A 23117-nucleotide genomic window follows, 5' to 3' on the forward strand; every position below is an offset into this window, starting at 1 on the left:
CAGACAGCATACCTGCCCTTCTACCCTGGAGGGGCTCCTCTCCCCCCTCAGACAGACAGCATACCTGCCCTTCTACCCTGGAGGGGCTCCTCTCCCCCCTCAGACAGACAGCATACCTGCCCTTCTACCCTGGAGGGGCTCCTCTCCCCCCTCAGACAGCACACCTGCCCTTCTACCCTGGAGGGGCTCCTCTCCCCCCTCAGACAGACAGCATACCTGCCCTTCTACCCTGGAGGGGCTCCTCTCCCCCCTCAGACAGCATACCTGCCCTTCTACCCTGGAGGGGCTCCTCTCCCCCCTCAGACAGCATACCTGCCCTTCTACCCTGGAGGGGCTCCTCTCCCCCCTCAGACAGCATACCTGCCCTTCTACCCTGGAGGGGCTCCTCTCCCCCCTCAGACAGCATACCTGCCCTTCTACCCTGGAGGGGCTCCTCTCCCCCCTCAGACAGCACACCTGCCCTTCTACCCTGGAGGGGCTCCTCTCCCCCCTCAGACAGACAGCATACCTGCCCTTCTACCCTGGAGGGGCTCCTCTCCCCCCTCAGACAGACAGCATACCTGCCCTTCTACCCTGGGGGGGCTCCTCTCCCCCCTCAGACAGCATACCTGCCCTTCTACCCTGGGGGGGCTCCTCTCCCCCCTCAGACAGACAGCATACCTGCCCTTCTACCCTGGGGGGGCTCCTCTCCCCCCTCAGACAGCATACCTGCCCTTCTACCCTGGGGGGGCTCCTCTCCCCCCTCAGACAGCATACCTGCCCTTCTACCCTGGAGGGGCTCCTCTCCCCCCTCAGACAGACAGCATACCTGCCCTTCTACCCTGGAGGGGCTCCTCCCCCCTCACAGACAGCATACCTGCCCTTCTACCCTGGAGGGGCTCCTCTCACAGGTACCACTACCCCAATGGGATGGAATATACTGGGGATATATACTGTAGTTTCTGTTAATTTATATATATATAAATATATATATATATATATAAAAATATTTATATTTATAAAAAAAAAAATATATATATATATATATATTTTTTTTTACATTAAATGTGCTATAGATAACATTTCTATGATGATGAATCATTTAAATTAAATTTAAAAAAAATAAGAAAAAAAGAATACCTCCACAGAGCTTTTAGAAAGATGCAGAATAAAAAATATTACTTTCCCCCAAAAAGATTATTGATGATGAATTTATCATTTAAAAAAGTTTTGACAGGTCTGAAATGAATGTTGTGTTTATCTCTGTCTGAGTATTACGACATTGGTACCACGTGGGAACTGATCTACAGTATGTTACAACCAAGTTCAGGTTCACTCCAAATTAACAGAATTAGAAGAACTTCGATAGTATTTCAAAAAAGTAATGAGGCTACTTAACAGATTAATAGGACACATGACATTAAAGATCTTTAATTGACGTTGTTAGTGTAAATAACACCAGGTGTGGGTTTATCCACACTGTGTAAAAAACATAAACATAGCACTATCTGAAATATGGCCTTATATAGTATAATGTTGGATCATTATTCCTAGTTACTCATTTGACATGTATATAAATACAACAATCTTGTGTCATGAAAACTTTACCACAAAGTAGTGACATTTTTAATAACATTTGGATATACTTAGTAAGACCATACTACAAAGTGTCACCAAAACGTGTTTGAAAATACAACAGAAATCTTAAAAAAGTAAACAATGAAATAACTTTTCTTTTATTATGGATCAAACATTTCCAAATCGTTCAGCTCGTTTCCGCTTCTTAGCCTGAAATCAGAAAAAGAAAATGTTTTGTAACATTGATCACTGATCCAGAGATGCTGTCATCAATGGTGTATACATGGCTTCTACGGTAAGGTAATAAGTTATGATAATTAGTTGAATTAGTACACTGTTAACTTAACACATTAGCCTTGACTTTAGCGATTTTAGCATGAACTCAAACTGAGGTGAGAAAGTATGCTTCCTTTATGGTCTCACAAGTAGAACATCTATAATAATCTAATGACAACTTTCAGAACGTTGTAATACCATTCCCACCCCTCTTGCTTTCAACACACAACACTGAACATTCTGTTCACTTATTTTGAATGCCTTTCACAGCAGTGTTTGATCACTTGGGAGTCAGTCGGACATCTCTCTTTTGGCAACAACAGGTCACAGACCAGGAACATGAAAACAAAACCTTTTGTACCTCACTATCCTCAGCCCCCACCGACGCAGCGCCGGTCAAAATACCAAATCTCTCCTTCCTCTTCTTCAACTTCTCATCTTCTTCAACCTGCAAGACCATAGCAGACAAAGATAAGAAGGCATGCAAACAATCCCACCAACATCAACACTCCACCTGAAACGCAGCATGAAGTAATATGGAATTATGGGAAACTTTTTAACATCAACTCAGGGTTCAACATCAGCAATGACCCGAAGGACCGTGGCCAGTAAAAGGTATGTCGGGCAAGTTGATTGGTCAGTCCCATTCGGGCCAGTGACAGAAGTCATGAGTCAGTTCACCTATGAATGCTAACTCGCTGAATCGATTTCCTGAAAGGTTTTTCTTTGCAGTCATTTTTTTCACCTAGCTTCCTAGTAAAGGTTTCACCTCAGCCTATAGTTAATAATATAGTAGTAGTTTCTTGGTCATCGTTGAATCTAGTAGAGTAGCGCTTGCATTTTTTGAAGCTACAGCAGAAACACACTAGACATTGCTATCAAAGACAGCTAGACATAGCTAGCGCTGTTAGCCTAACATAGCCCTACTAAGTTAGTCTATAACATAGCTATGCTAGCTAGCTTCCTTACCTCCGCCCCAGCGACAGCACAGAGAGGTTATGTTTTTCGGTGGCATGCGTGTGTGTGTGTGTGTTTGTTAGCAGGATTATGCAAAAACAACTGGACTGGATTTTCACAAAACTTGGTGGAAGGGTGTAGCATGGTCCAAATTAAAACCCATTAAATTTTGGAGCGGATCTGAAGCACGGGTCAGGTCCACGGGCAGCCCAAACACAGCCGGACTGGCCATTCACCTACATTCATGATTTTGATTAGGCAAAAACTACCAAAACCGATTTTCATGAAACTCGGTGGATGGGTGTATCATGGGCCACCTTAAAACCCATGGAATTTTGTAGCAGATCCGACTCAACGAATGTAAACAAAACTCAGGGGGGCCTGAGGGGGGCGCCACAGAGTTGGCGCCACAAAATGCATTCAGGGAAGGAGGACTGTGCTCTCTGAGCAGCATTTCTAGTTACTTTTGACATTGATAGCTCACTGTCGGCCTACACAAAGCAGCCACTAGTTTCCGTTGATGAACATAATAGGTAGCTAATTCAGCTACCTCCACACTAATGGGGTGCTTGCCCGAGGAAGGTTTGAGTGTCAAACTCTTAATTTCCTGCAGTCTGGTGAATATTTATGCACCAATTTGTGCTTGAGCTTGTCTACTGCTATCTTAGCTAGCTAGCCAACTTTTAAGGGCAGACATTCAGGCAACATTAAATTAAGATTAGTTATTACGGCGCCACAGGAGTGGAGACGCTGTGCCGCTGCTGACTGAGATCATGACACTGTGTGTGTGTGTGTGTGTGTGTGTGTGTGTGTGTGTGTGTGTGTGTGTGTGTGCGCGCATGTGATGTTTGCCACAAAAGACTCAGTGGTTGTATGAGCTCATCATATTTCATAATTCATATTTATATTTTGTGTATAATTAAGACCCAGTGCTGAAGAACAAAGACTGTGGGAAGATTTGCTGCATCTTAATAGAGCTCTGGACAGAGAGCTGGCCACAGGCCTCGTGTGAGGGAAGTTTGAACTTTTTTTTTTGCAGAACCTAAGTTAAAGGGGCACTTGTTTCAGTTGATATTATTTGGATTAAATGCTTAAATTCTGTGCGGAGGCCTTTTTAAAATCACAGACTGTTTCCCAATTAACTTTTCTGCTGACCGACCCTCATGTATTCATTTGTCTAATCTCCTTTTTCTTCCTCTGACTCACTGCTGCTCAGCAGCTATAATTTATTACGGTATCACGAACACTCAGGTTCAGGCAAGGTAGAAAAAGAATTACTAGCAGGTCAAAAACAAAGCAGGTCAAACGTCATAATTCTCAGCTAAACATCAAATTGCATTTATCTGAGGTTTTCTATCCACCCAAAAGGGGCGCGGCCATGAAGCATGTCCCGGTCTGGTCTGATCTGGTAATGTTATCGAAAATGAAAAATAATTTGTGGATATGCCCCGTGATTTGGATCCGCTCCAAAATTGTATGGGTTCTTCCTTGGCCCATGCTTCACCCCTCCACCAAGTCTCATCATAGTGTAATCCTGCTGACTACCAGCCAGACCAGCAGACAAACGGACAGAAAAACGCCACCAAAAACATAACTTCCTCCCAACAAACAAACATCTTATTCGTCACACAGTGATGACACGGTGCAGGGAGACGGCGACGCTGAAACACACTTGAGTGACAGGAGCATCCACCAATGAAATTCTTCTCCTGCTCTTAACCCATCCTGTTGTCCTTCCCCCAAGGGCAGCCAGGAGCAGCCAGTAGGCATGGGCCGCGCCTGGGGGCCAATCAGGTGCTCCTGACCGTCATTGTCAGGGACAAACAGTGTGAGCAATCTGTTCTTCTGCATGTTTTTGGTATTGGATTCTTTAAGGGGGAATCACTAGCGAAGACAGGGAGAACATGCAAACTCTGCACAGAAAGGCCCAAGACCTTCTTGCCGTGAGGTAACAGTCTAACGTACTGAGCAACTGTGCTGCTTGGAAGCAATCTGGGGTTCAGTGTCTTGGGGTTCAATCTGGGGTTCAGTGTCTTGGGGTTCAATCTGGGGTTCAGTGTCTTGGGGTTCAATCTGGGGTTCAGTGTCTTGCTCAAGGACACACTCAGCACACTGCCGGGAGCTGGGATCGAACTGGGCATGTGTGGACTTTACCCAAACCCTCGAACCATAACCCTTTGCAGTCAGCAGGTATCGCACATCACACACTGGACCTTCTTTAATGGTTACTAGTAAAAGCAGAATACTGGTGACTGTGGCGAGTAACTGTCCTATCTAAGAACTCTAGCTTTTAAATAATGACTAGAAAGGTCTTAAACGGTTTGACGTACAGGAATAAAACTCCTGACTCAAATTTTCGAATAAAACACTGAAAATCGTATTGGCTTGGTGAAGAATTTGAAGGTTATGCGAGGACAGAGTGAGCTTTCCACACACTGTGTTCTGGCAAGAGATTGACAACATGAACAAACTGAACCATTCCAGGTCACTGGTTAAAACTCCAAAAACAACCCCTGAGTTCGGCTCCATCCTAGTCCTCATCCCAGAAACAGGTGGAGGAGTGACAGGGCTTTGGGAAAGCAGGTCTCACGCTAGACCTTCTGACACTAATATGGACTGATTTGAAGTTCAGAAAAGGGGACTTGTGATCAAATGCTGTGTTAACTGAAAATTAGCTAATATTGCATGGTTAAATTAACTAAAACCAGTGAATATATCTATCATGCAACACTTAACCTATGAGCAGCACAAATGCAACATTTCACAGCTTAACTTTAAGAGTGTAGCTCTAGAGTTTGCTCTTCAGCTGCCCTGGTCAGTGTCTTGAACATACCGCAGGAAAGCAGCAACAATAAAGTGTTTAGCTATAATAGTCCCCAGCTATAGGGCTTGGGAAGTGTTGTGGTTGGTTACTGTGCTGGCCTATGAAAGAGAGGATTTCTTTGCGGCCTCCACAGTCAGTGAAAGGCACTGTGGGGTCTCCATAGTTCACATGGCAAACTCTCAAAACCCCACAGGGGGTTGTCCCTTCTGCCCGCCCCTGTCATGCCTTAAGCTGAAGCTAGTGTTGACACAGTGCTGGCCAATCTAATTTTGATTGTCAGGAGCAGGGAATGGCGATCTCCCCCCCCCCGAACCCCCACCCCCCTCCTCGAGATCATCAAGTTCATTTCTCTGGCTGCAGTGGGGTTTTCAGCGTGCCCCCCCCCCATCTCTCCACCCCTAGAACAATATTCAGCCATTCCTGGGCCTCATGGAGTGAGCTCACTGGAGTTAATCTCTCAGGCCTCTCTATCCTCTCTCTCTCTCCTCTCTCTCTCTATCCTCTCTCTCTCTCCTCTCTCTCTCTCTCTCTCTCGCTCTCCCTCTTTCTCTATTCACAAAGCCATTCTAGAACAGCTTGAATTAGTGACAGTTATTATTCAGACTAATGAGTCAAAACCCAGAGACCACAAAAATAGACCATGGACCATCATAAAAATATAATTCTCAGCTGAAATTCAGGGGGTTGGTCAGATATGAGTCGACATTTTAAGCTCTTCAAATGCACGGTGATAAAGTCATCGTTTCTTTGGACCAAAGGCTTGCAACAGAAATAGACTTATTTTTATTTCTGGTGCTGACAGATTGACAGTGAGATGAACTGGATGCGCAGTATCTCTGTTTCCCTTTGTCAGAGGGAGATTGACATTAGGTATTCTGAGGGACATTTAATTATGTGACATGTCAAGAAGCCTTCATTGTATTTAGATCTGTATGGTTAGAGTGGACAGATGGCCCTCTGCAGGCCTACCTCAGTGTGTGTGTGTGTGCGCGCGCGTGCGTGTATGTATCTGTAGGCCTACCTCAGTGTGTGTGTGCGTGTGTGTGTATCTGCAGGCCTACTTCAATATGTGTGTGAGTGTGTGTGTGTGTGTATCTGTAGGTCTACCTCAGTATGAGTGTATCTGCTGGCATACTTCAGTGCGTGTGTGTGTATATCTGTAGGCCTGCTTTAGTGTGTGTGGGGGGGGGGGGGGGAGTGTGTGTTTTGGATTTAAATACACAAAAAACGGGTCAGCCCAGCCTCATTCAAACCACACATGTAAATGATGGTCCTTCAAATGTGTATAGAGCCTTGTGGTGAATGATAAATGACCAAAGCTAGGGATTCAGTAATTCACTCAATCATTCATTCTCAGGAACGATAAATTAATTTGGCTCATTGCTTTCCTTCAATTCAGATTAAAATATGCATGATGGCGTGATGCCATAAGGGCTCCTTAATTGTCTTTTGTGAGAGGCCGGCAGAGGGACCAGCAGTGATCAGCTAGCACATCTGGAGGGGCGTCATCAGTGGCACCCCTCTCAAATTCAAGCTTGAGCAGGAAGAGGATGATTTAGGTGGTGGTGATAGATTTGACTGTGTAGCAGTGGCAGTGACTGTCTTGGTTGTGTAATTGGAACTGTGAGGTAATAAGGCGCGCCAGCTTTATGTTGATAGGTCAAGCAGGGTGGCTGAAGAAGTGGCTCAGCCTATCACAGTACACGGGCAACCAGCACACTAGTGGAATCTAGGGATGAGTACAAATGGACAAAAAGGGGACAGGACTCTTTGTTTGCAAGTGACGGTATTGAGCCCAATCAGTTCAGGTATATCCTTTGATTTACAGTATTTACTGACGTCATCCTCAACAACCAAATAAGGCAATGAGTAGCAAAAGATGGAATTGTGCATAATCATATTTTCATTTAATTAAACACTGTATGGCTAGGTGGCATCTTGCAAAAATGTTTAATTAGACATTTAATGTAAAACACTCTACATGCTATTGAATGGACTGCAGATATGTTTGACTGAAATAAATTGTCGCCTTATGCAAGTTAGACCTTTAAGGGCGATACTTATAAAACAACCTCATGGATTAGTCAGTGAAACCCTAACCTCACGGATGACTATGAAAAAATACTTCATTTCATTCCCTTTTCACCTGGGAATTGTACAGTAGCTCTAAAACACAGGAGCACCTGGATGATGACCAAAACCCACCAATCAGAGGGGAAATGACCAAAACCCACCAATCAGAGGGGAAATGACCAATACCCACCAATCAGGGGGAAAATGACCAAAACCCACCAATCAGGGGGTGAGCTAAATAAGAAATGAAGGTAAACAGTCAATGTGCCCCCCTGCTAACATGCAGCCATGTCTCTCTACAAGCTGGAGCACAGAACACACTTTTCACTTGACCTGAAAGCTGCAGATTGTCAGAACTAATCTTGCCATTACAGAGAACAAATCCAACCCCAGAGGTCAAAGGGGAAAGGTTATGGATATTCTGACAAGGAGATGGGGGTCATATCTTAAAAAATAAAAAGGACTTTTCCACTCAACTGTCACGAATGAACAATATTTAAAACCAGAAAGTACATTTCCTGAAGAAAATGTGAGGTGGGCTAGCTGCCGCAGCCGGAGGTACTGCTACTATGGGATGGTGCTCCTTCCTCCCCTCCCACCTCTCCCTCCTCTCCCCCTCGCTCCTCTTCCCAAATACTACTACTGCTACTACTACTTTAACTACTAATACAACTACTGCTAGTGTAACCCACACATTTCGGCATGCCCAGGGCGGGATTAGAACCTGGTTCTCCCGCTTGGGAGGCGGACGCTCCAGAGTTAACAATAGTGTAAGGGTTAACAGTAGTGTTAGAGTTAATAGTGTAAGGGGTAACAATAGTGTTCAGAGTTACATGTATACACTTTATCTAAAGGTAGGAATATCATTCTACAGTCATAAAGGGTGTCTGTACCTTTAAGAGAGGCTGCTCATGCACCCAAATTTAAATCCCAACTGCCACTCTGAACATTCCATCAATTGTTTGCATGGGAAAACCTGACCAGCTTCAGACAGCTTTATCTCAAAAAGTATAAATGCCACAGCTTAGATATTTACATCTAAGGAATCCTGGGAACCAGCTGAACATTTTGAGATATAATATGTTTGAGTTATATGTATGTTCCCACATTGAGCTGGGAAGTGTGTTCCGTTTGATTGAGTGATTTGTATAAATAAGACGTTTAATAAACATGTGTAATAGTGTTTGATGTTTTCACATTTAATCTTTTTATACCAAACATGATGTAAAATTATGCTATCCTCTAAATTTTAAGGTTTAGTATAATTATATTGAATAATTTAAGTGATAAAGGTCAAAACAGCGCTAAATTTGGCTTAAATATGAAAGGCACAAGTGGTAAAATGAAGATCCGTTTGAGAGCCGAAAGAGCCGGCTCTTATTGCTGAGCTGAGACAAATGATCTGGCTCACTAAAAAGAGACGGAATGCCCCATCAGTACTGCCTCGCCTGTAAGGTAGTGACGTAATAATCTGAAATACCAAACATGTTTGATATTAAGTGTAAAATTGGATCTGTAAACCCCTCACATTACAAGATAATCTGGGCCGAATATTGGTACCGACCAACGTTCCAGACCAGATTTCTCCTCCGATTGTCCGGAGGGGTGAATTGGGGATAAATCGGCCCAAATATCCTGTCGTGTTAGCCCGGCATTAGATAATTACATTATATGAATCAGCATTATCGTGTAAACATTCCGATGTATAAGTGTATGAGCTGTTAAAACAGGAGTGCCAGCAGTTTACAAAATGTAAGAATATTTTTCTTGTGGCATGGTTGTCAAAAAAGTGGTCATAACCCGAAAACTATACATTACACAGCTTAGATAATTATATTGTATCAATCAACACAATTGTGTGAACATTTTGTTATGTGTGTACTGTATGTATGTGTATGAGCTGTTAAAATTTGAGTTCCAGTAGTTTACAAAATGTGAGAATATTTTCAAATCACCAACTACCACCACTCTACAACTCCAAGTGACTGAACATTCCACCAGCAATTTCAATGGTACAAAAACTAATAATAAAACTTAAATTACAAAAAAACTTAAAAAATATATCTGAATAGATCGCCGAATGAAGTTTCTAGCACAAAGTATGATGGAGTAGTTAAGTGGCAATGTTTTGGAGAGAATAATAAAGAAGAAATAGTGGGAATTTAGCAAACTAGCCCAATTTTTTTTTTCTTTTTCCGATTTTCATCCCATTTTGACCCAATTTGTTAGCCAATCACACCTGACCTATTGTCCAATTGTCCCCTGTTGCTGCTGTGGAGGGTCCGTCGCACGCTGTAGAGCGTCGGACCCCCGCGCTGAAATTAAACTAACCACCCTTGGGAGTGGCGGCCCAATATGCCACAACGTTGTGGGATCCCGCCATATTGGGATCTGACGAGACCAGGACACGAACCATGGTCCTCAGTGGGCAGCTGCACCAAAACCAAAGCTTAGACCGCTTCACCACCACAGACCCCCCCCCCCCCCCCCACCCCCTCAAGATAGCCCACCTAATAAAATGGCTTTTATCTTTAAGTCTGATCAAATGTATTTTAGATGGTAGTTGTGGGACGTAGAGAGGGGGGAAGGGCGATGCTGATTTAGCTGTCAGCTGACTGCCTCACCGATGAAGAGCAGTAGTACTCTGTCAAGAGCCTCATGCCCTAACCCTAACCCCCTGCCCCCCCTGCCCCTCACCACCCCGCCCCCCCCGCCCCCCCCAACCTCTCACCACCCCAGCCCCATGCCCCCCCAGGCCCTCACCACCCCAGTGCCCCCGCTTCCCCAGGGGAGGAGGTCTGTTGCGTTGGACCTCACCCTAACCCTAACCACTAAATCAACATTGTTCTAATGAGATGTCACACTTGACCTCCAGCAGCCTCGGCCCCTGGCGTGGGTGTCAGCGCCACAATGGGCTGCCCTCCGTCTCAGCGCTGCCTGACAAGCTGCCCCTAACCCTGACAGGCCGTGATTCATGGGAGAGCCTGGGCCCTGTCAGGACAAAATTACCCCTATCAAAATGCCAGCATCGATGCATTCATCAACCCTACCTCTGCATCCCCCTTTCTCCCCCAAAACAACCAGTCCCTCTCACACCAACAACTCACACACTCACTCTCCTCACTCACATGGCCATCTAACAACACAGCCATCCGTTGACCCTTACACACACACACACGCGCACACACACACACACACACACACACACACACACACACCACACACACACGCACACACACACATAATGAGTCAGGCTCCAGCCTTCTGCAGGCGCGCTCTGCCCTGCCCGCTGTGCCGTGTCCCTCAGGTGTTGGGAGGCCCTAGCCTATGACCTGCCGACCTAAACACTCCTTATATGAGAGGGTCCACACAGCGAAGTCAAACAACACTTAGCCTAACAGCCCAGGAATGGTGGCAGCTTGAAACGCTCCGGACAGCCTGGCGACAAAGGGCCTGGCAGGTTCTATAAAACCGGCGAAATCAGAAGGGGGCGTTTGTTAATCACCTTAAACGATCACTTTCTCTCAGGCTCGTTACCCATTAGGAGCTCGTTATCCTATAGGAACCCTTCTCCGTGCTACTGGCAGAGAGCTAACAGCTGACCTAAAACTCTGTTAGTACCTCTGGCGTAGAGGCCAATTATGAACCGGGACATCCGAGAGTGCAGCTCTGGTAATGATCCGCGAGAAGTGTTCTAAACACGACGCTAGTGAGCACTATTCTGATCAGACAATCGTTCATTTACAACTGTAAGAGTGAATAGGAAACTACCCTCATTCCAAGAATCATTGACTTTCTTGGCTGAAGGGTCTGTAAGTCCCGCCCTCTCCCTCGGCCTCCACCCTATCACCTCCCTGCCACCAGCTGCCAGCACTCCTGCAACAATAATGCTTTCTTAATTAGTCATTTAAACAATCACGTCAGACCATGCGGGCCTCCCCAGACGCTGCCAGGTCCACGGGCGGGTCAGCGGCCCCCCACCTCCCCCCTCCTCCCCAGGGGCCCCTCATTAAGGCAGCTTGCCTCTCCAGGACCAAACTGGACTCTAGGTGGAGTAACTAACCCTGCAACAAAGTCCGCAAGGAAATTAGACCTAGAGGAGACGAGGGCCTCACCATGCAGAGCCAACTATTCTCACAACAGTCATCATTACATAATGCTGAATAATATCCTACTGTACTACAGCGGGGGTGTGTGTGGGGGTGGAGCGCCGATATAAAATGGGGAATTGTCGTGTTGAAAATAATGTCAGCAACAAATCATCTGGTTGAGGCCTATCTTTAACAATAGTACCAATATTACATAGATATGAACTTTAATAATCCCTGTGGGGGGGAAATTTGTCCATTACAGAAAACAGTAGATTTTCCCAATGCTACCAGCTGTCTGAATAGAGCTAGCTTCAATAGGAAGCTACGCTATGAAATCGAAAAATTATATTTCGTAGCCAACTTCACAACACATAAGAGAAAGCCGGATAATGTCACACAGATCTGACCCGATTGTAGTACAGGACTTTGCAGAGGCAGCAGAAGTCTAACTGCCACAGATGATTGAAAACCTATAGGAGATGAACAGCGACTGAGTAATTGAGTGTAAGGGCCTTACTGAATCAGCTTACTTAAAGGGTTACCCAATTAAAACAAGAATAAACAAACGCTGTTCGAAAAGACTTCTCTCACATCCCTGCATGACTGCAAAGTAGGTTAGCTGGCAGAGGCCTCCACAATGACATCACAAAGAGAGAGGGAGGGAAGAGGGGTGGGAAAGATGTAGAGGAGGGGAGGAAGGGAGGGAGGGAGGGAGGGAGAGGGTGAGGGAGAGAGGAGGGAGGGTGAGAGAGAGAGAAAAAATAGAAAACATAGACTGACCGAGGACTGATTGGTTGATTTTATTTATTTTTTTATTTTTTAAAGACAAGTGTATCTGAAACAAATTCATTCCCACATTATTGCTTAAACGAAAACTGCCAAGGATGACACAACAAAAGCTGACATCTTATTTCCATCATGGGCCTTGTTGGAATGCAGGGTGAGAGAGTGTGCACGTGGGTTGGGTCGGAGAGTGTGCATGTGGGTGAGGGCGGGGTGATTGAATAAGCTCAATGAAAAAGTTGTGGAGGCTAAGAGCCCATGTTAAACCCTGAACCAGCCTTCTCAGAAAGGCACCGTGACTGACCCTACCCCTAACAATGACATCACCCCTACCCCTACCAATGACAGCATCCCTAACCCCCCCTTTAACAATGATAACGTCCCTAGCCCCCCCCCCCCCCCCCACACACACACACATGACAACATCCCTACCCCTACCCCTAACAATGATAACATCCCTACCCCCCCTCCCCTCCACACACACACACACACACACACACACACACAACAATGACAACATCCCTAACCCTCCCCTAACAATGACAACATCCCTAACCCTACCCCTAACAACATCCCTAACCCTACCCCTAACAACATCCCTAACCCTACCCCTAACAGTGACAACATCCCTAACCCTACCCCTAACAACATCCCTAACCCTACCCCTAACAGTGACAACATCCCTAGCCCCCCCCCCCCCCCCACACACACACAACAATGATAACATCCCTAACCCTACCCCTAACAATGACAACAACCCTAACCCTACCCCTAACAATGACAACATCCCTAACCCTACCCCTAACAATGACAACAACCCTAACCCTACCCCTAACAATGACAACATCCCTAACCCTACCCCTAACAATGACAACAACCCTACCCCCCCTCCCCCCAACACACACACACACACACACAACGACAACAACCCTAACCCTACCCCTAACAATGACAACAACCCTAACCCTACCCCTAACAATGATAACATCCCTCCCCCCCCCCCCCCCACACACACACACACACACACACACACACACACACACACACACAACGACAACATCCCTAACCCTACGCCTAACAATGACAACATCCCTAACCCTACCCCTAACAATTATAACATCCCTACCCCCCCTCTCCCCCACACACACACACACAAACATCCCTACCCCTACCCCTAACAATGATAACATCCCTACCCCCCCCCCCCCCCCCCCCACACACAACAATGACATCCCCAACCCTACCCTACGGGAACCAAGCTTCCCAACCTAGTAAGATCAACATATTGAGTCGATGAATCCAAAAAGCAAGAAACAATTTAATAGAGCACTTTAATCTACCTACCATTTTGTCCGTCAATCTAAAGTGAAACCATAACTTAACTCCTTTCTAAAGCAATCGAGAGTCCTGTTAATGGGATGACTGTCCAACCTCCTGCACTGTTCTTTCTCAAAAGGATTGATTTAGAAATGCTGATAATGAAGGGGCGGAGCCTAAACTTGGACCAGGGAAGTAATCGTGCGTGGGGGCGAGTGGCCCGGGGGTTGTGGGGGTGTCCTGACACCGTTAATACCCCGGCCACTCCAGTGGTCCTAGTCCTAACCCAATGGACCCAGTCTGGAGGAGAGAAGCAGTGGTCCTAGCCCTAACCCAATGGACCCAGTCTGGAGGAGAGAGGCAGTGGTCCTAGCCCTAACCCAATGGACCCAGTCTGGAGGAGAGAGGCAGTGGTCCTAGATCTAACCCAATGGTCCCAGTCTGGAGGAGAAGCAGTGGTCCTAGCCCTAACCCAATGGACCCAGTCTGGGGGAGAGAAGCAGTGGTCCTAGCCCTAACCCAATGGACCCAGTCTGGAGGAGAGAGGCAGTGGTCCTAGCCCTAACCCAATGGGCCCAGTCTGGAGGAGAGAAGCAGTGGTCCTAGTCCTAACCCAATGGTCCCAGTCTGGAGGAGAGAGGCAGTGGTCCTAGCCCTAACCCAATGGGCCCAGTCTGGAGGAGAGAGGCAGTGGTCCTAGCCCTAACCCAATGGACCCAGTGTGGAGGAGAGAGGCAGTGGTCCTAGCCCTAACCCAATGGTCCCAGTCTGGAGGAGAGAGGCAGTGGTCCTAGATCTAACCCAATGGACCCAGTCTGGAGGAGAGAGGCAGCGGTCCTAGCCCTAACCCAATGGACCCAGTCTGGAGGAGAGAGGCAGTGGTCCTAGCCCTAACCCAATGGACCCAGTCTGGAGGAGAGAGGCAGCGGTCCTAGCCCTAACCCAATGGACCCAGTCTGGAGGACAGAGGCAGTGGTCCTAGCCCTAACCCAATGGACCCAGTCTGGAGGAGAGAAGCCGTGGTCCTAGCCCTAACCCAATGGACCCAGTCTGGAGGAGAGAGGCAGTGGTCCTAGCCCTAACCCAATGGACCCAGTCTGGAGGACAGAGGCAGCACAGCCTCTTTGATTTAGTTACACAGCTCAAACAAGAGCCTTTCACTCCCAAACAATGGACTGCTTTTCTGAGGGCTAGCACTGGACAAGTGAGGAGCAAATTGTGTGTGTGTGCGTTTGTATGTGTGTGTGTGTGTGCGCGTGTTTGTGAGAAGAGTATGTGACCCCCACATCCACCACCCCCCTCTTGCTCAAATAAAAACTGTGTTAAAAGAAAGGAGAAATCATCTACTGCTGAAGATCTTTACGAGATCCTCGTCCGAACAGCGAGGCCTGAGTGCGCACGTCTCCATGGGAATCTTAGCACGTTTCGGGCTCCCCTGCTGCACTCCTGGACCAACGCAATTGTTTATTTTCTCCTATTGAGGCGGCTCCATTCACTGGCCTGCACATTTAACCGGTTCAATTGGAGTGAGACAGCACTTATTCGCAGGAGAGGAATGTGGCGTTCCATTGACGGAGCAGCGAGAACGCAGCGGCAATAATTAAAACCTTTAAAAAAAGACGAGAGCGCAAACGAACGTTAATCAGAAGGAGCGGGTTAGCCGCATCGAAACGTAAGCAGAGGAGCGAGCGGATCCTCCTCGTTGATGAGTGTGTCGGTGCGTCACACCGGCCCAGCACAGAGCCAGAGCTGTTTGAATACAGCACAAAGGTGCTGGAAAGTAGAGCGAGGTCGTTCATTCTCCGCGCTCCCTTCGCTGAAACTCCCCGCTGAACAATGCTGTGTCCTGCTGGCTCCAGGGCCGGCTCTGCGCCCGCGGCGGCCGGCTCTCCAGCCATGCCCTTCCTGGCCCTGCGTAGACGCCACCCCCCCCAGCACAATGGTCCTGAGGTGGTAGAGCGAGCTCATCTCTCCTGGGGTCCGTTCTCTCTCTCGAGGGGGTGGCCGGAGTGACAGTCCCCCCCTTCTCTGTAACAATTACCATGGCTGCCATGGGCCTTTCTCCCTCCTGTCAGCGGCCATTATCCCTGACCAGAGGAAGCTTCTGAAGGACAGTGGGTTTTGAGCAGGGGGCGAGGAGGTATTGACCGAAATCTGATGTACACCCTCCCCTCACAGCTTAGAGCTCTTAGCCCGGGGGACGACAACACAGAAACCCAAACACAAAGAGAGAGATTCAGATGTGTTGGAGGGGTGAGGTAAGGGTTAAGTCAGGTTCATTGATTACCTCACATCAAGGTCAAAACACATGATTCCTCATATGCTCTTTGCAAATTGACAGATTGACTGCCTAACAGGACTGATGTCCACTGCATGCTACAGTACATATAGTACAACAAAACAACCACGCTATAGTACTACAAAACAACCATGCTATAGTACTACAAAACAACCACGCTATAGTACTACAAAACAACAATGCTATAGTACTACAAAACAACCACGCTTTTTTTGTAAACACACTATTAGAAAGGTGAGGTGCTGAACCTCTCTCAATTTACCATCCTAAACCCACCGTCACTAAACGGCTGCCACTTCAAAAATGATATTGGGAGTTACTCCGTTAGGAAACACGACATCATAGCAGTGAGCATCGAAACAAACGCAGCTGAAGCTGATTACTGACACAATAAGCTGAATCTGTACTTCCATCCGTAAAGCAAACGAAGAGACACTGATGAGGTTTTATGCTGACTAGTCCCAATTTTTCTTGTTCTTAAGCTCTTCCCAGTGCCAGGACACATAGGTCAGACTCCAGGAACAGAGAGAGGACCAGGTGCAAACAGTAAAAGCCAACTAGGCACTAATGCACAGAATGTATAAGGGCGTGAGACTGAACTACTGTATGTATAGAATCTGGCCACACCGTGACTATAAAAGATGGCACACACTCAATGCTAGGTGGTCCGATCAGAGTCACTGAATCTATGGTGTATCTGTGACTGACCCAGGATCCTGTCTGCTGTTATACTCTGAATGGAGTGTGTCTCTGTGACTGACCCAGGATCCTGTTTGCTGTTGGACTCAATAAATCTTGAGTCTAATCTACAATTGTGTTCCGGCGTACTACTTACTCTCGGCATTGACTCTTCAAAACCAAACCTCCATCATTTATCAGACAGGAACGACACAACACACACAAAACACAACAAGACATCGTCCTAATTCCATAACAGCACTGTGAACATAATCCTAGTGGCTTTTGACTCGAAAGGTTTGAACTCTGTGTGAAGCACTTTTCCCTCAACCAATTATCTTCTTCACCTTCTCCTTCGGAGGGAGAGAACACGTGCATGCCAAGGATGAGGACAAGGAGAGACTAGTTATAGAGAGAGAGAGAGAGAGACTTGTGATGACATTACACAACAGGCATTGTTGCCCCTCTCCCCTGGAGTTCGGAGCCGGGCACTTCCGTCTGCACACAAAGCCCTCCAGTGAAAAGGCCCTGCCTGCCGCCATAATTGAATTTGCTCCTCACTCGCTGCAAACTCGTAACGCCATTTACCCCCCAACCAGGGGCTATTATATCTGCCCCCTGTGGACCGAGGCTTCCGTTGTGTAAAAAAAAAATCAAGTCAAAGAGAAAAAGAGTCGAAAAGAGAGCGGTGAGGGGTACAGAAGAGGGAGACACTAACTATAGTGTATACTATAATATACACATACTAACACACATACTAACACTACACAGGGCTGAGCTCTGAGACACAAACTATACTATACTATACACTAACACATACTAACAGTATCATACATTATATATATGTATACCATATATACTGTACATTAACACAATAGAGGGCTGAGCAGTGAGACTATACACATACTAACACATACACTAACACTATATTATAATATAGCAATATTATAATAACACCACTATCATACACTAACACATTATATATAGTATTATACATTAACACATACACTAACACTATCATACATTAACACATACATTGATACTACCATACATTAACAGTATCATACACTAACACTATCAGAAGAGGGATGAGTGAGTGTGAGTGTACGTATGTGTGTCCATGAATAAACAGACTTGGAGCAGCAAAAAATACTATATAAAGTAGTTTATCAAAGCTGTTACAGATTCCTGCAGCCACCTACATGTAAGAAAACGTCTACAGAGAAGAAATCCAAGTGCACTTGAGCTCTGCTGTGGCTGGGTTGAACTCAGGCCATCTGATTCACTAGCATACTCCTGTCTGAGTGTCCTGTATTCACTAGCATACTCCTGTCTGAGTGTCCTGTATTCACTAGCATACTCCTGTCTGAGTGTCCTGTATTCACTAGCATACTCCTGTCTGAGTGTCCTGTATTCACTAGCATACTCCTGTCTGAGTGTCCTGTATTCACTAGCATACTCCTGTCTGAGTGTCCTGTATTCACTAGCATACTCCTGTCTGAGTGTCCTGTATTCACTAGCATACTCCTGTCTGAGTGTCCTGTATTCACTAGCATACTCCTGTGTGACAATGTCCTGTATTGTGGGAGTGAGCTCACCTTTTTAGAGACGGAAGAGACGTTCATCCCGAAACGTTCCGCCCGCTTCTTCAGAGCTTCCACGTTGACCTGACGCCACAGCGGGGGTAGAGAAGGTTTATAAAATGATCCCACATCTATAGACACCATTATATCAATCAATCAATCAAAGCTTTATTTGTATTGCGCATTTCATACCCAGAGGCAACACAATGCGCTTTACAGAGAACAAGGGAGGTGGGCATACGACCCACTCTCTACATATTCCAGAGGGAAGCAAAAAAACAGTAATCACCCGGGGGCCAGATAAGTGAGCTGTAAAAATTCTTCCCTGACCCCTCTCAACAAGGCGATCGAGCAAGCTCCTGGAGTATGTTTGTCTACCGGCTAAGAACATTTATAAGGCAATACATTACATTAAATTACATTTCAGGGTGGTACACATACACGGGGGTATCTATCGGGAAATATATGAGGGAAATGGCTCTCGTCTTCAAAGACACAGAGCCACCTTAAGTGCACTACACAGCTGAAAACTAGTTGTGCTCATCATGAGGCGAAGTCTCAAGACGTCAGTCACATTCCAAGTGACAGTTGGCACAATACGGAGATACGGAGAAAGACAGGTACTCACAGGTGGCTTACTGGTGGCAGACGTGCCTGGAGAAGAATATAACACGTTAGTGAACGACGCATAAGGAGAATCTTTTACAGCACATTCCTTAAAGGTGGTTTACTAAATGCATGAGGAAGAGATATAATAACACAAATAATATGATATATCACTTTTCCAGACGCTCAAGCGCAGTACTCATTTGTTGACGCTGGGCTACCAGTAGGTGCTCATCCAAACACCACATGAGGTGATGTTACGTTACCGTAGGAAGGTGAGTACAGGCCAGAAGTCACTGATTTAGGTGGCCACATAACACATTAGTGAATGATATATAACATAATAACATATATAACATAATATCAATAATAATATTAGAGCACATTTCTTCTAGGACAGGCACAGATGAGTCAGCGAAACTTCCCCTCACCTTGTGTGGAGCTTGGTGTTGTGATGGGTAAGCCGAACCTGCCCAACAGTGGATGGATCTTAAGTTAATCAAATCCTGAGTTCACATTAATTAATCCGATCTGTTTCTGTTCTTTAGAGTCCGCGCCCAGCGCGCCCTAAACCGCTGTCATTTGGTGCGTGTTTATATAAAAGTGACTATGACTATGACAGATCGTTAAGTTAATCCTATCCTGAGTTCAGATCAGTTAATCAGATCTTAAGTTAATCGTATTCCGAGTTCAGATCAGTTAATCAGATCTTAAGTTAATCATAACCTAAGTTCAGATCAGTTAATCAGATCTTAAGTTAATCATAACATATCATAAGTTCAGATCAGGTCATCAGATCTTAAGTTAATCGTATCCAGTCCTTTGTTTCTGTCCACCCTGCTGTACATGGCCTGCTCTTCCCTATCTGATGGGAGCTGAGGAGGCAGTCAGCTGGTCTAGTGGAGCTGAGGAAGCAGTCAGCTGGTCTAGTGGAGCGGAGGAAGCAGTCAGCTGGTCTAGCAGAGCTGAGGAAGCAGTCAGCTGGTCTAGTGGAGCGGAGGAAGCAGTCAGCTGGTCTAGTGGAGCTGAGGAAGCAGTCAGCTGGTCTAGTGGAGCTGAGGAAGCAGGGAGCTGGTCTGAGGAAGCAGGGAGCTGGTCTGAGGAAGCAGTCAGCTGGTCTAGTGGAGCTGAGGAGGCAGGGAGCTGGTCTAGTGGAGCTGAGGAGGCAGGGAGCTGGTCTAGTGGAGCTGAGGAGGCAGGGAGCTGGTCTAGTGGAGCTGAGGAGGCAGGGAGCTGGTCTAGTGGAGCTGAGGAGGCAGGGAGCTGGTCTAGCAGAGCTGAGGAGGCAGGGAGCTGGTCTGAGGAGGCAGGGAGCTGGTCTAGTGGAGCTGAGGAGGCAGGGAGCTGGTCTAGTGGAGGTGAGGAGGCAGGGAGCTGGTCTGAGGAAGCAGTAGCTGGAGTAGCGGAGCTGAGGAGGCAGGGAGCTGGTCTAGTGGAGCTGAGGAGGCAGGGAGCTGGTCTGAGGAGGCAGGGAGCTGGTCTAGTGGAGGTGAGGAGGCAGGGAGCTGGTCTGAGGAGGCAGGGAGCTGGTCTGAGGAGGCAGGGAGCTGGTCTAGCAGAGCTGAGGAAGCAGGGAGCTGGAGTAGCGGAGTGTCGTGTCCGGAGGCGTACCTACCTGGCAGCGCGGGCCTCCTTCTTGGTCTCAGCGCTGGCAGGAAGGTTGAACCTCTCTGCCCTCTTGTGAAGTCTCTGTAAGAAACACCAGCATGTTCATATCACCTCACTCATTATGGACAGTTTAACAATCCCTGCACACTTATTCCAAGATTCAAATATACAGGATCTGTCAAAAGGCTGATGGAAAGCTTAAATACTCTGCTTGAGCTCGTCCCCGTCGTTAGAACACATACCTCATCAACAGTTGCAGGGGGACTGATTTTCACAACTTTCTTCTCTTCAGCCCTGCAAGAAAACAAAAATGAGCTTCCTGCATAGAATCATGTGGGTGGTGGATGTGGTACCCAGAGGTAAACCTATTCTGCCCTCTATTGGTCAGAGTTGTACAATGCAGGCCAGGTCCAGGCTGGCCAGACCAGACTTCCTGAGGTAGATGGTAAACGGTAATGGTAAATGGACGGCACTTATATAGCGCTTTTATCCAAAGCGCTTTGCAATGGCCGCTCATTCACCCATTCGCACACACATTCACACACCAATGGCAGCAGCTGCCATGCAAGGTGCTAGCCTTGGAGAGACCAGTGTAATGGTCAAGGACACTTTGACATGTGGACAAGAGGAGGCGGGATTCGAACCACTGACCCTACGACTCGCTCTACCACTGAGCCACAGCCGCCCCATGTGATATAGATGTGATATTATACAGTGATATTATAGATGTGATATTATACAGTGAACAGGCTACTGACTTCTCGGGTAAAGCTTTCTCGTCTGCCTTATGGAGTGGACTGGTCGCATCTTTAGTGAAAGAAACCTATAAATACAAACCAATGACACAGTAAGCATATATTGTCCCCCAATGATCACTGGATTTGATGTAGTAAAATGACACACGCTTACCTCTGCAAACTCCTCCAAGACCTCCTCTTCGTTCCCTTCATCTACGTCTTTAAATGATCAAATTATCACATTAGCTAGCTGCAGGACGGTATGAACAAGACACTCATCAACATCCTACATCTGTCACGGACTGAAACTACACACACACACTATTGTTGGACACTTGAAACACTGCAATCACCAATCATTTTCTGATTAATTGGACAAACTGTCTCTTCTCTACTTACGTACTCTACTAGATTACATTTTAAGAAGTGTAAAAGCGACTGTCTGACCAAGGGACCCAGGTAACTGACCATGCTCTCCGAGGGACCCAGGTAACTGACCATGCTCTCCAAGGACCCCAGGTAACTGACCATGCTCTCCGAGGGACCCAGGTAACTGACCATGCTTTCCGAGGAACCCAGGTAACTGACCATGCTCTCCGAGGGACCCAGGTAACTGACCATGGTCTCCGAGGGACCCAGGTAACTGACCATGCTCTCCGAGGGACCCAGGTAACTGACCATGCTCTCCGAGGGACCCAGGTAACTGACCATGCTCTCCAAGGGACCCAGGTAACTGACCATGCTCTCCAAGGCACCCAGGTAACTGACCATGCTCTCCAAGGACCCCAGGTAACTGACCATGCTCTCCAAGGACCCCAGGTAACTGACTATGCTCTCCAAGGGACCCAGGTAACTGACCATGCTCTCCAAGGGACCCAGGTAACTGACCATGCTCTCCAAGGGACCCGGGTAACTGACCATGCTCTCCAAGGACCCCAGGTAACTGACCATGCTCTCCGAGGGACCCAGGTAACTGACCATGCTCTCCGAGGGACCCAGGTAACTGACCATGCTCTCCGAGGGACCCAGGTAACTGACCATGCTCTCCAAGGGCCCCAGGTAACTGACCATGCTCTCCCAGGTAAGCCTGCAACCGGCCGATCAGATCACTCTTGTTCCCCTTCACGTCCAGACCCCTGGCAGCACACTCCTGCTTGAGCTCAGCCAGCTGGAGGTAGGAACAGACAAGTGGTAAAGACAAGGACAACTTTTTTTCTCCAACTTCAGAGGGAACATATCAGTCACGTTTCAATAGGTGCTCTAATTCAACAACTTGGTTTATTTTAAAGACAGGTAATCTGTCCCAAAACACTGTACCCGTCCATCACTGGTCAAGTTCTTCAGATTGCCCATATGCAAGTCGAAGAGGAATGTACATTTAATATGATTTATCCTAACAAGATGAACGTTAACCCGACCCGAGCTCATCCCATTGTATTTATGAATATGTCTAGTTTTTCAGACAGCAGAGGTTTGGAAACTGTGATTTAATGCACAGCGTTAGTTTTCCGAATAGGTCCCCTATGCACACTGCGCAACTACATATTTTAATACACTTTTACCATTTGAAAATCAAATTTCTAACCTTCAATTTCTGGAGTTCCACAACGTCAGCCATCTTGAACATATTGTAATCAAACGCAAACAAAACGGAAGAACACTGGGACTGTGCAAAGGGGATAATGTAAAAAGGTGCTGCCATCTAGTGCCATAGGTAGGTGACTACAG

At 46.8% G+C, this 23117-nt stretch overlaps 1 protein-coding gene across 3 annotated transcripts; it reads right to left on the reverse strand.

Annotated features, from left to right (window-relative positions):
• Window positions 1-1394: 1394 nt before the first annotated feature.
• On the reverse strand, window positions 1395-23022 carry sarnp (SAP domain containing ribonucleoprotein). 3 transcript variants are annotated; one of them, XM_084441149.1, is made up of 11 exons: window positions 22975-23022; window positions 22458-22557; window positions 21562-21602; window positions 21411-21475; window positions 20895-20946; window positions 20660-20733; window positions 19476-19513; window positions 19067-19092; window positions 18454-18522; window positions 2195-2281; window positions 1395-1767 (listed from the first exon to the last, which is right to left on the reverse strand). In XM_084441149.1, the coding sequence occupies exons 1-11, from the start codon at window positions 23014-23016 to the stop codon at window positions 1726-1728; spliced, it is 636 nt and encodes a 211-aa protein (XP_084297275.1). In that variant the 5' UTR covers window positions 23017-23022; the 3' UTR covers window positions 1395-1725. The 3 variants fall into 3 exon arrangements, with proteins under 3 accessions (XP_084297275.1, XP_084297274.1, XP_084297276.1); XM_084441148.1 differs by having other exon boundaries at window positions 21562-21608; XM_084441150.1 differs by lacking the exon at window positions 2195-2281 and having other exon boundaries at window positions 21562-21608.
• Window positions 23023-23117: the final 95 nt, after the last annotated feature.

This window comes from Borostomias antarcticus (genome assembly GCF_949987555.1).
Source record: "Borostomias antarcticus genome assembly, chromosome: 7".
Lineage (NCBI taxonomy): Eukaryota > Metazoa > Chordata > Actinopteri > Stomiiformes > Stomiidae > Borostomias > Borostomias antarcticus.